General features: G+C 41.1%; 1 protein-coding gene across 6 annotated transcripts in view; it reads left to right on the top strand.

The window, feature by feature from the left end:
* CUNH15orf41 (chromosome unknown C15orf41 homolog) overlaps positions 1-11803 on the top strand; it is a 261509-nt gene extending 249706 nt beyond the window's left edge. For all 6 annotated transcript variants that reach the window (XM_023703228.1, XM_023703227.1, XM_004643114.3 and 3 more), the window contains one exon: positions 10518-11803. In XM_023703228.1, the coding sequence (XP_023558996.1) occupies positions 10518-10647 (130 nt within the window). In that variant the 3' untranslated portion in view covers positions 10648-11803. The remainder of the gene's footprint in view (positions 1-10517) is intronic.
* Positions 11804-12095: the final 292 nt, after the last annotated feature.

Raw genomic sequence — 12095 nt, 5'->3', positions numbered from 1 at the left:
CCATGAAGGCCTATGATGTATCATTTTTGATAAATTTTACTTTTTTATTTTTAAAATTGTGAAATTAATTTGTTTCAAAGAGATGAAGTTGCACAGCCCAGATCTATGAATTGAGAGAACTCATAATAGGGTTCTTTCTTTAGTAATTTTAATTTGCAAACATGAACTTGCCAAGAAAAAAAAGAAAGGAAATGAACCAGCCAAGCAAAAGCATGTAAATGAACCAAGTTATCATACTTTTATTTCATTTCTAGATACTAAAAAAAAAAGACTATTTGCATTATGTATTAAGTTGACCAAAGTGCCAGACTCTTTTGATGTTATATTGCATGATCATTAATCTATTAATGCTATCTACATTTTTACACACAGACTTTGCATATAAACATGTGCAAGCATATTTCACTTGGACTGAAAAGTTATTTACAACTCTGTCTGGAAATACATGCAACAGTGATTAACAAGTGCACAACCAACCTACAACATGCAGATTAAAACTAAATAAACAACGTAAGAGTTTATTTTAAAACAATTACAAGATGTTTTATATTTCTCCTTCATCCTGAACTGTATGTTTGAAAATGTACTCTTCATAAAAACCACATGCAAGTCTTTTTGATGGCAAAACAGTCAACTTCCAACGGCCACATGTCTACACACATCCTCAGGAGATAGCACAGAGAATGAATTCGAAGCGCCAGAGATATGTGTGTGTGCATCTCTGCTCTTCCTCTGTTATTTTCTTTTATTGCTCCCTTTTTAGGAAGGATTTGCCTACAAATGAAAATGAATGTAGGGTGGGAACAAAGATTTTAGTGAATATAACTGCGTTTGTTTTTACTGTTTAGTGAAGACCCTCATGAATCTTCTTAGACTGACTAAAATCATCCAGTCATTCATTGCATAGTCCACTTGCCTACTTCATCTGAAAGTTGTTTGTTTGTTTGTTTGTTTGTTTGTTTGTTTGTTTTGAAGTTCATCCAGATTTCCATTATAGACCTAGCACCGAAAATCCTTTTTTGTGTTCATCACATTAGTTAAGGTGAAAAGTACTGGATCAATCTCATCTGTTTTCCTAATTCTACATAGAGAGGCAAACTGAGTAACAGTAAATAAATCTTGCTACTTTTAACTATATTACATTTCCAAAAGACATGTAAAAGCATATCAGTTTTTTACTCATTTGGAACAAGGTCTTACTACACGGCTTAGACTCCAGTGATCTGTCTGTCTCAGCCTCCCCAGAACTGGGATTGCAGGTGTGCGCCACTACACCCAGTTTCAGTGGCCTGTGTGGCCTGGGCCAGCATGGCATGCAGTACCGGGTATTGAATCCGGGTCCTTGAGCCAGGCAGGCACTTAGACCACCAAGCTATCTCCTTGGCCCAAGCATACTAGTTTTTAAATATATGAACTTTTCTCATACAATTAAAAACATAGACAAGCCAAATTAATGACAAGAACTTAAGGCTTATCTGTATACAAGAAGCACTTTAAGAGTGAAAAGTAGGCCTTTGGGGTGCACAGGATCAATACTGTTTAACAAGTCTGAAACTTCATCTGTAGGACAAAAAATATCTGTGCCTCGCCTACTCCCTTGGGCCTACTGCTCCCTCAGTTTCCTCATAACCCATTCCAGCAGCCCTTCTCTGTTCACATGCACAGTCTATGGCAGTGTTCTGGACTTTCTCTTCCTCATGTTTAGATTCTGCCACATAACTGCTGAGGTGCTTCACAGCACCAAACATGTCCCTTCTCTGAGCTTCATACGATAATTCCATAATTTTTATTCCATTGGTTACTTCTCTCTGATTGGCAAGGGCTTTAAATACAGCCCTCAAAAGTAATTATTATAATTTCTTTGGACTACATTACAGGTTGATTTTCCATCAACTCCCTAAATGAAAGTGAATGTCTAATTTTAGTGTGAAACCATTGACTTCATACTCAGCAAAATTGTTCCCTGTAGACAAGTGGGTCTCAGCTCAGATGACAGACTCTTGATAAGTGGCCTTGCTCCTTGCCCCCCACTTTTCTATTTTTCCAGGTATTGTAAATATTTTTTGAAGTAGAGTGATTATAATAAATTGCCATATAAACACAGGTATTGATGAAAGACAGAATAGTACAGTAGCTACAAGTGCGAGGAACAGAGCTAGTCTTCTTTGGTACAAAGCCTGGTCCTTCTGGTACCCCAGTTTCTTCACTTTTAAAATGAGGGCATTGGGGCTGGGGAGATGGCTCAGTGGAATAAGCACTTCCCTGGCAAGCACAAGGGCCTGAGTTTGATCCCCGGTTCCGCCAAAAATAAAGTAAAAATAAATAAATAAAATGAGGGCATCATACTGACGGCCTTGTAGGGTGACGGCAAGTATCAAAATCATCTGTACATGTAAGGTGCTTGGAACACTGCCATCCCATTGGAAGTGTCCACCAAATGGTTGCTGGAATCGTATTATTTTATATGTACTGAAGCAGCATCTGTGTAGACTTAACAGTTGTTCAAGTTTTCCCTGAAAGTAATGGATGTTAAACTGACCTTAGAAACACCAACCAGAGAACTACTTATTGAAGCTAACTTAGTAAAGTGATAGCTGATCATGTGATCAGAAATCTCTTTTCTGAAGAAGCTGCCATAAGGAAAAGTATAATGATAGAAAGTTAATAGTGGTTTCTCTTCTCCCTAAGTGAAAAATGCCACCTGGGGAATTCTTATATGGTGTAGTGTGGAAGAGAAACTATATTGTTCTATAGTTTCAGAGAGATTAAGGAAATTCTTCCTACGTTGGGGGCCCAAATTTTCTGCCTGTGACTTTGAATATCTCAAAGAATTATAGAAGACTCAAAATTGCAAGACACAGTGTGTAACTTACACAGTATTCTGTAAAACGTTTGCAATTTGCAGTCCTCGGGGATTATCTGAGGATAGCTAGATTCTTCTGGAAAACTAAGAATTTACTCACTGAAGTACCATTTTTAAAACATTCTTGGTGACAGTCTTTTAAAATACATTACAGCTTTCACTGCCTTTTTTTAAATGGAACAAAATGTAACCAGCATCTGTTTTTCCTAGACTGTCCTCAGCATCTGTTGAGATAGACAAAGTCTGTTTGCCCCAACACCAAACAGCCACAGGCTCTCACAGTAAGAGCTTTTAAATGCCTCTTCCCTAGATGTCAGCAGTCATTCACTTCAGCTGGCAAAGTGTTCCACCTACAACCTTCCTCCCACCGCCTCGATCCTTCACATTTGCAGCTTTAGAAACACAGTAACCAAGCTTAACACCCCAATCACAGAATGGAGAAAATACAGAGGAGTCTTCATTTTATGTAACCCCAGCATTTTCAAGGTGAGCAAGGACACGTATTGCTACCCAGCGTAAGGAGCCAAGAATATCTGTTGGTGTAGAAGCACAGAGTTAAGCCAGGCCTGGTGGTGCACTGCACCCCCATAATCCTAGTGCTCTGGCAGGATGAGGCTGGAGGACCCCAGCCTGGACACCTTACTGACTTAGCAGGAACTTGTCTCAAAATAAAATATAAACCAGGAGAGAGAGAGAGGTTAGTGATACAGCTCAATGTAAGAGCCCTGGGTTAAATCCCCAGCACTGCAGCAGGGGCTGGGGGCAGAGTTGCTCAGTAGCTGGGCTTAGATGTACTCTTCTTCAGAGAGCCCTTCTGCTGTAAATTCTAGGTTCACCTATTCCTGAAGAAGCCAATTTGTACACCATAAAACTCTCCCTCTGCATATTTAATGATTGATATTTAATTTGTACCCACTCTTAAGCTTATAGTACACATTTGTATGGGTTATCTGTTGTTGTACAGCAAACTACTCCGAAACTAGGCGACTGAAAGGAACGTGCATTTATCTCAGTTTCCACGCGGTGAGCACAACTTAGCTGTGTCTTCTGCTGCATTGACCATGATCTGGTCTCGTCCGCAGAAAATACAGAGAAGTCCTCATTTTACGTAACCCCAGCATTTTCAATGTGAGCAAGGATGTGTATTGCTATCCAGCATAAGGAGACAAGAAGATCTGTTGGCATAGTAGTACAGAGTGAACCCTGCGGAGGAAGGGTTTGTTTCCATGCTCATTTAGTCTTGTGGGCACGATTCATTTCCTCATGGAGACATAGGCTGAGGGCTGTGCTTCTCACTGGCTGGAGATCATGGACGACTTCAGTCCCTCATCCACGGGAGAATCCCACATAGAAGTTTGTGTCAACATATTATGTGAGCAGAGAAGGTGATAGCATTCACCAGGAAGACAGAACCACAGCCTCTTGTAATAGTGGCATCCTATCACTTTAGCCAGTTCTTTTTATTATAAGCTGTTCAGCGGGCCCAGCTCCCATTCAGAGGGAAGAGATGACACAAGGACCGTGTATCTCTGTAGCTCAGTTATGACTCCGAAGGAACTCTGGAAGCACTATTATTGGAAGCTCTCTTTCATTACTGCTGTTGCCCAATTTAGTTCAATGTCTGTATCTTTCCTCCTACAGGTAACAGCGGTTTAACTGCTCTTGGTAGAGTGAGTTCTAAATGCGACCTGGTACAGTTGCTAAATGTCTTTCTTTCCTGCTCTTTTTTTTCCCCCCTTTTTTTTGCTGTAAAGATGAACCATATGTGCAGGGACAGGTTAGTTACAACTTCGCTAAGTATTTTCACACGTCTTCAATATGTCTGAGTGTTACCCGTATCATTGAACCTCCTTTGTGTTTGCTGTTCACCTGTGCATAACACATCCATGTATAGAAAGAAGGGGAACCAATTAGACTAACACCCCTCCAACTCTGCCAGATTGGAAGATCTTCAAACAAACAAAAACAGTTTTTGCTTCTTCCCATATGATCACAGCTGTGCTTTTAGATTCCATCCCTTTAGAAAATACATGACGGAAAGCTACTGTAAATCCTATATATGTTTATTTCCCCCTCTTCAGATCATGCTTAGCATGGATAATAGTCTCCTCACAATCTCTCTCTATGGCCACGATATTGAAAACCTGTGGATTGGATCTCAGACCAGGGGTCAAGAATGCAAATGGCCACGAAAGCCAGGTGCACAACGTGAGTGAGCGATGTGGGCAAAACATTAGAGAAGTATACTCTTCCACTTCCTTCTAGAAATATGAAGTCCTCCAAGATTAGCCCGTGCTTTCCCACATTTGATAGAGATCTGGGTATGAGAAATAGGTCTCTCCGATAGGAAAATCCCCAGCACAAGTGTGACAATAAAAGATACCTGGCACTGAGCCTTAGCCTGGAGGAGTTGCAGAGGGTGTGGAGACTGTACAAAGTCAAGAATGCATGTTCTGTCTGAAAGGGCAGCTGTTACTCAGCTACAGCTACTGGTAGCAGACCAGTTAGTTTCCTTTTTAAAAAATGCAGTTTTGTATAAAATTCCCATTTTTTTAATATGTTGGCTCAGTTCTTTTAATTAATGAAAGCCCAGCCTTGATTGCATAGATCATACAGAGATGTCACTATTACACACAATTCACTCCGTGTTTTCCAAAGTTTCAGTTATGGGAAAAAATTAGTATTGACTGAAAATCTCTTAGCTATTTCCGAACTGTATCATAAGCCGGCATTCAGGAGATACAGTACGAATCAAACCCTGTCCTTTCTGATGATGGTTGCAAAAATGGAAGAGAACGAGCAAGTTACGACCGGAGTATTCCCTTCTAGGTCAGACATTGTGTTACTCTAATTGTTGTTGAGTGTCCTGGGCTTCTCATCTGGATCAGTCCTTTCCCTTCAAATATGAGGCCAGAATCCTTACAGCCCTCTGGTTGTATCCTAGACAGTGCAAAGTGCCTTTCTTCTTTCTGGTTAAAGTCTCACTCTGTTTAGTAAACTGATCACGCATCTTTAGTACAATCACAGACTGCCTAAACTTTGAATGTTTTTTCTCCTTTTTAGTTGTGAGACTTTTTAGTTGGTGTCCTGCTAAATTACTTTGTGCTGTAATATCTTCATTTGTAGAACAGGGACAGTAATTGAACATTTCTCATGGAAATGACATAATGGTTAGCATAGGTAAAGTGCTTACAAGTATGTCTAGCACATGGTAAAAGACATGAAAGCATTAATCCTGGCTGAATGTCCCTTATCCAAAATGCTTAGAAACCAAGCATTCAGTTCAGAACCCAAAAATGTTTCAGATTTGGAACTTTTTGTTTGTTTGTTTGGTCTTTATGAGACAGGGTCTCACTATGCAATTCAGGATGGCCTTGAGCTCACTTTGTAGCCCAAGCTGGTCTTGAACTCCAACTCAGCCTTTGAGTGCTGGGATTACTGGTGTGTGTCACCACACAGGAGTTGGGATTTGTTTTTAAGAATTTGTTAAAGGGCCGGCCAGATAGCTAAGCGGACTGAAGCACCTGCTTAGGTAGAGCGTAGCAGCTGGGGTTTGATTCCCCAGCATACCTTGCCAGCCTTGCCCTCGGGGCACCCAGAGACAGGTAACTGAGACTGGGTGTGGTGGTACATGCCTGTAATCCCAGCACCTGGGAGGCTGAAAACAGGAGGATCACTATGACTCTGATCTGTGTAGTGAGACCCTGTAGACCCCATACTTAATACAAAAAAAAAAAAAAAAAGAATTTGATATATTTGCATGTGCATATTCAGATATACTTGGAGTGAGACTCAAATCTAAACACAAAATTTAAGTCTCATGGACACCTTCTACACATAGCCTGGAGGTCATTGTTTGCCACATTTTCAGTGTACCTTTGTTCTTACTGAAGCCTGTAATGTGAAGGACAGATGTGGGATTTTCCATTGACCCAACATAACAGTGCTCAAAAGTGCCATATCTTAGAGCATTTTGACTTCAGATCCACAGGTTAAAGATGTCCCACCTAAAAGTAACATTGTTGTCACTATTACTATGACCACTGTGTTTTACCAGTATGGTCACTATTGTGTTCATCCCTATCATTAATAAATATGTCACGTCATGACAGTGGCTGAAGCCTGCCAACACTCTATACCACCACTGATTCAGTAACCAGCGCCTGGCTATCTGATCCCACTATTACAAACCCCATCTGCCATACCACATGCTAGTCAGTGTTGTACTTTGGAGGACATGAACATAGCTAAAACAGGTCTCTGTCCTCACCAGGGTCTCTGAAGAAACAAACAGTAAAACAGGGTAATCCCTAGGAGACTGGTAGGCATAAAACTCACCGAAGGTGTCCGGTTGTAGTTGTGTAGTCTCCAGTTTAGTTTCTTTAAATACTCTAAATAGAAACAAACACCTTTCATGCCTTCAAGGTCTGCTGTGGCATTGTTTCACCTCCCACTTTTTCAAGTGTGGTTGTTTTTGCTAACTTGATGAAAATAGGACAAGTTACTTATTTAAAGATGTCTCTCGTTCTAGCCTCTACTCCTCAAGAGATTTTAATTTTTATTGGAGAGCCTTTGATCTTACTGTTTCACCAGGAACATAGAGCTTGGCTCTGAGTGGTGCGCCTGGAGCCAGTTCAGATGTTTGGTGCATGTCCCGTTACTAAGCTGACAGGCAGGGCTGCAGCCCCTGAGCGCAGTAAGCTTCCTCTTTGCACGTTCTCTCAGACCCGAGGACTCTGCTTGCCTTCAAGGGCTAGAAACGGAGCCTCTTTGGTGTTTTATTCATCACCAGATTCTGTTTGCCTTCTCCGTAATCTCATTCCTTCCAGAGGTGCCACAGTAAATGAGAGTGGGCACCAGGAGAGCCAAGCTTCTTCCCCACAGACATGCACTCCACTTACTGAAAAGTTTTCAGGAATCCTGTTTTCTCTGTCTTACTCCTCTTCAGAATAAGGCTCAACTTCAGGACCTTTGGATTACAGACGGACACACTGGCAGCTCATACCTCTCCAAGATGAGATGGTGCGACTTTGGATTGTGTAGTCTCAAATTATCAGCCAAACACTTATTAATTCAGATAACCAAAGCATTGGCCGTATAAAATTGCTTAATGTGATTAGCCTCATCATAAGCAGGTAAATCGCTGAGCAGTTACCTTGCCGGCACCTAATAATCTGTCTCTCTGGATCCTGAGCTCCTGGAGAAAGTTCAGAAATGCACTAAAGTATATGTCAGGAACAAGGCCAGGTCCTGTTCTACCATTTATTTTCCAAATTGTCACCCAAAAATCACATAACTTGAAAGCCTGTCAGTCCCAGCTTACAAAGGGAAGTTGTGTTTCTCCATTTTTAATCAATTACATGATACTGGCTTTTAGATTTCGAGATACATCACAGAGCTGATGTCACTGAATTTAACTTTCATATGAAACATAAAGAAACAGAGAGATGGGAAAGCCTCATGATGAGTCTTACTGAGAGTGTGCATAGATGTATTACTGCCTTTAGGGAAACGTTCAGATTCACAGTCTTGCAAAATCGTTCTTCGCTGCCAGATTTCATCTGTTGCCTCACATGTGAAACAAGTCCATTTTCTTGAGCATTGAGGTGTCCCCCAGCCTGGCTTCTCTGCCTAGAAAATGCCATTTTCGTAAAGAGCTATCATGCTTCATGTCCCCTGGTTTATGATTTAGCTGTTCAGGAAAAGTGCAGGCTGCTCTTGCTCTCCCAGTTCTGGTGATATGTGTTTTTGTTTTATTAAATCTTTAAAATACTAGGCTTGTTTTTTATGGCCTCCATATATTCTTTTGTTCTTTGACTTGTTAGATCACATTTTTTTCTGTCCTTTGTAAAAATATTGGTGCCTTTCTGAAGAACATTGTGGTCTACAGTACATTGTATAATGCAGTAGAGGAGTGCGTTGAGCCTGCTGCCTGATATGCGCAGGCTGAGACTGCGTGGTGTGTGCAGGCAGCAAGGTCGGGGGCTCTCAGATGTGGCTCTTGCCAGACGTGTACTGAGAGCTCGTAGATCATTTGGTACAAATCAGAGAGATCTGTACAAAATAAAAGTACTGTGTGTGTGTGTGTGTGTGTGTGTGTGTGTGTGTGTTCCGAGAAGGGACTGCCGTCACTGAAACTTACTAAGAAGCCCTGTGGTAAGTGGAAGTGAGGTCTTGTCCAGGTGTGAGCTTGTATGCAGTCAAGCCCTGAGTCTCACACTGTGCACAAGTAGCCTGATTCTTCAGGAAGAGGGCAGCTCTGAACTCCAGGTTCCTCTCGCTGGGCCAGCATTGCAGGTCTTGTTAGACCCAGCTTCTGCATTCCTGAGAATGGGTTCAGGTGATGAGCTGCTATGTCCCAGCTCTGTCCCTGCACAGAGGGTACTCACAGTCTTGAGTTACTCTCTAGTACAACTTGCCTGCTGTACTGATGTGAATCCCAAATAAACCAGTCCCTGACATCCACCTGAACTTTTTCACGTGCATACAGTATCTCACAGGCCATCCTGTACTGTTAGCTTTGGCAAGTACACTACAGTATATAATAAATCACGGAAGGAAAAAGCTTTTGGCCTACCATGGTTCAGGCTGCTGTAATGTTAGAATACAGAAAGCAGTTCTGTTTTTAGACATCCTTTTACTAACCAAACATTCATAATTTATGATTTCACTGTAAAATTCCTGCAACACTACACCAAAAGTAGTGCTGCCCTTTAATTAAGTGCTCTTGGTAGGCAAAACATAGAAGTGATGTGCCAAACATGTCTCTGTGCATGGTGATTGATAGTGATTACATCTTTATGAACCCAGCCCAAAGGTCTCTACTTCCTGATGGGTGAAGCAGTCTGAGGGGCCACTTCCTGAGTCTGCCTAGCGGGGATCAGGCACTGCTAACAAAATCGGAGATAATTCAGAGGCACAAATTAGAAATATTGAGGTCTTAAGCCTTCACCCATCTGTACTTTGTCACTAGTCTACCTGCCTTTGTTCCTTGTTTTTCTGAGAACTGATGACCAGATTTCATGCTGTCTCCACACCGGGAGTATAATACAGAGAGTAAAGCACTACATGAAGGCCTCTTTAAGGAATTCTAGATTGTCATGTGGATACATTTTAAGATTGTGGAAAAAATGGATGCTAGGTAATTATGTGAGTATAGAATATAGAATATAGTATAGCATTCTGTAGCCAGAGAGGATGATAAGTTATTGTATTAAAAAATTAAGACATTCTGTTTTTGTCTTTTCACTGAAAGTAGGCAAGTTTAAGTTTTAAAATAATGCCTCGATTAGGAGACTAAAATCCCAAGCCAGGTATCTTGGGCTCATCATTTTTTTCTACCATGGTTTGATCTTTCACCAACTAAGTATTCCAGTCGGTCCCAGCTTTGAGGACTTCTCTGACAGGTAATGTGGGTATATATACTATACTTGAAGTTCTTCAGGTTCCTGAAAAAAAAAAGGGGGTGGGGGACAGATCCATCGCAAGTGGCAGCACTTGTGTTAAATGAGTGCTTTCTTTCCTTTGCCTGCTTTCATCATAATGATAGCAATCAAATCAGCAGCAGTCATTTAATCATCTTCTCTGTGCCTCTGAGGTGACCCTTCTCTGAGCCGTGTTGACGCCATGTGTGCTATCTTCTGATGTCTTGCAGATTTGGGCCGGGCTTAGTCATCTACTGGTACGGATTTATCCAGGAGCTGGACTGCAACCGGGAAAGGGGTATCCTGCTCGCCGCCTGCTTCCCCACGGACATTATCACCTTGTGCCATAGCACCGCGTGAGCCCACAGACCCGGAGGAGAAGCTGGGCGCAAGAGGTGAATCCGGAAGCAGTTGACTTTCCTGCAGTGTAAACTCCTGGCAACATCTGCCCTGAACTTCAGCTGAACTCGTGCTGCGTGGCCACGCCACTACCTCTCTAGACAAACATATCAGGAGTTTCTGTTTTCCTTCATCCCTTGCTGATGCTAACAGCCAAGAACTACAGACACAACCCACTCATTATCAGCGTTTCTGTCTCTGTCAAACAGTTAGTTTATAGATAGTCATAATCTTTCTGCCTTCCAGATGGTTTCTCCTTCTACAGGAAACAAAAGAAAAACCATAGAGACTGAAAGGTGTGATTTTTCAATTCTCCCAGCCACCTTCTTATTTTCTTCCTAAGCCTCTATTCATCCTCTCTCCCTCCCCTGTTCTTCCCATACATGCTTCCAGATGCACTGTCATCATGGAATAACCCAGAACAAACCTAGAAAGCTGAAGACGTGAAGCTGGACAGGTTTTCCCTCTCACCTGTGGGGCTTCAGCGTCCCTGGGCCGAAGCCTGTGCGGCCCCCGCCCTGTGCAGTCTGTACAGTTTCCTGGCTTCTGTGGCACAGGGCCAGGCTGCACAAATACCCTTGATGAGAATGTCCGCTTTTGATAAGGCTTATTTGAACACCAAGCATTTTACATTTATATCATTTAAAAGTATTAGTTGTGTCTGGAAGCCACACTCTTTGGCTTGTGGGTAAGAGAAAGGATAGAAATTAATGGCCCGTGCTGTCCAGAGTTTATCTTTAAACATGATTAGTTGTCAGTACTATGCTAGCCAGTATGTTTATGAATAAAAAAGCACATTTTGTAGTATACTGCTTTGTGTCTACATTTTATAGTACATAACTATAAAACACTCAGATAATTTAGACATTAGAAATGTTTGGCTTTGAATGAATTAAATATACCAAAAGTAAACCTAGGGAAATTTTCACATAAGCAAGCTAAAGTAGATTTTATATTTGTCACATTAGCTTATTCACTTTTATATACTATAGACCAGACTTCAGTCTAAAGGAAACCACACATCAATAAATGAAGTATAAGTATATCTTTTCAGTGTCTGAGGAGATAGTTCAGTGGTGTAAGCACCTGCCTGGCTAGCCCAAGGTCCTCAGTTCAATCCTTGGTACCACAAAAAAAAAAAAATATATATATATATATTTTTTTTTTAAAGAAATTAAAAATTATTTCAAAAAATGTATTTAGGAAAATATTTGCCTCCGTGCTTATGAAACATAACTTTTATATTGTCAAATAGATAATCTTGAAAATATTAATAAAAATTAACTTTTGCAAACACCTGTTACACAGATTACTTGATTCTTTCAAAAGACTAGATCTGTCTTTGCTACTCTGATTGTTTTATACCCAAGAAAGTTGGTAAAATTATTCCTGTTGTTCTTCCTTTGTGT

This window comes from Octodon degus, unplaced genomic scaffold (assembly GCF_000260255.1).
Source record: "Octodon degus isolate 3935 unplaced genomic scaffold, OctDeg1.0 scaffold00166, whole genome shotgun sequence".
Classification (NCBI taxonomy): Eukaryota; Metazoa; Chordata; class Mammalia; order Rodentia; family Octodontidae; genus Octodon; species Octodon degus.
This window is presented reverse-complemented; position numbering and strand designations above follow the sequence as displayed.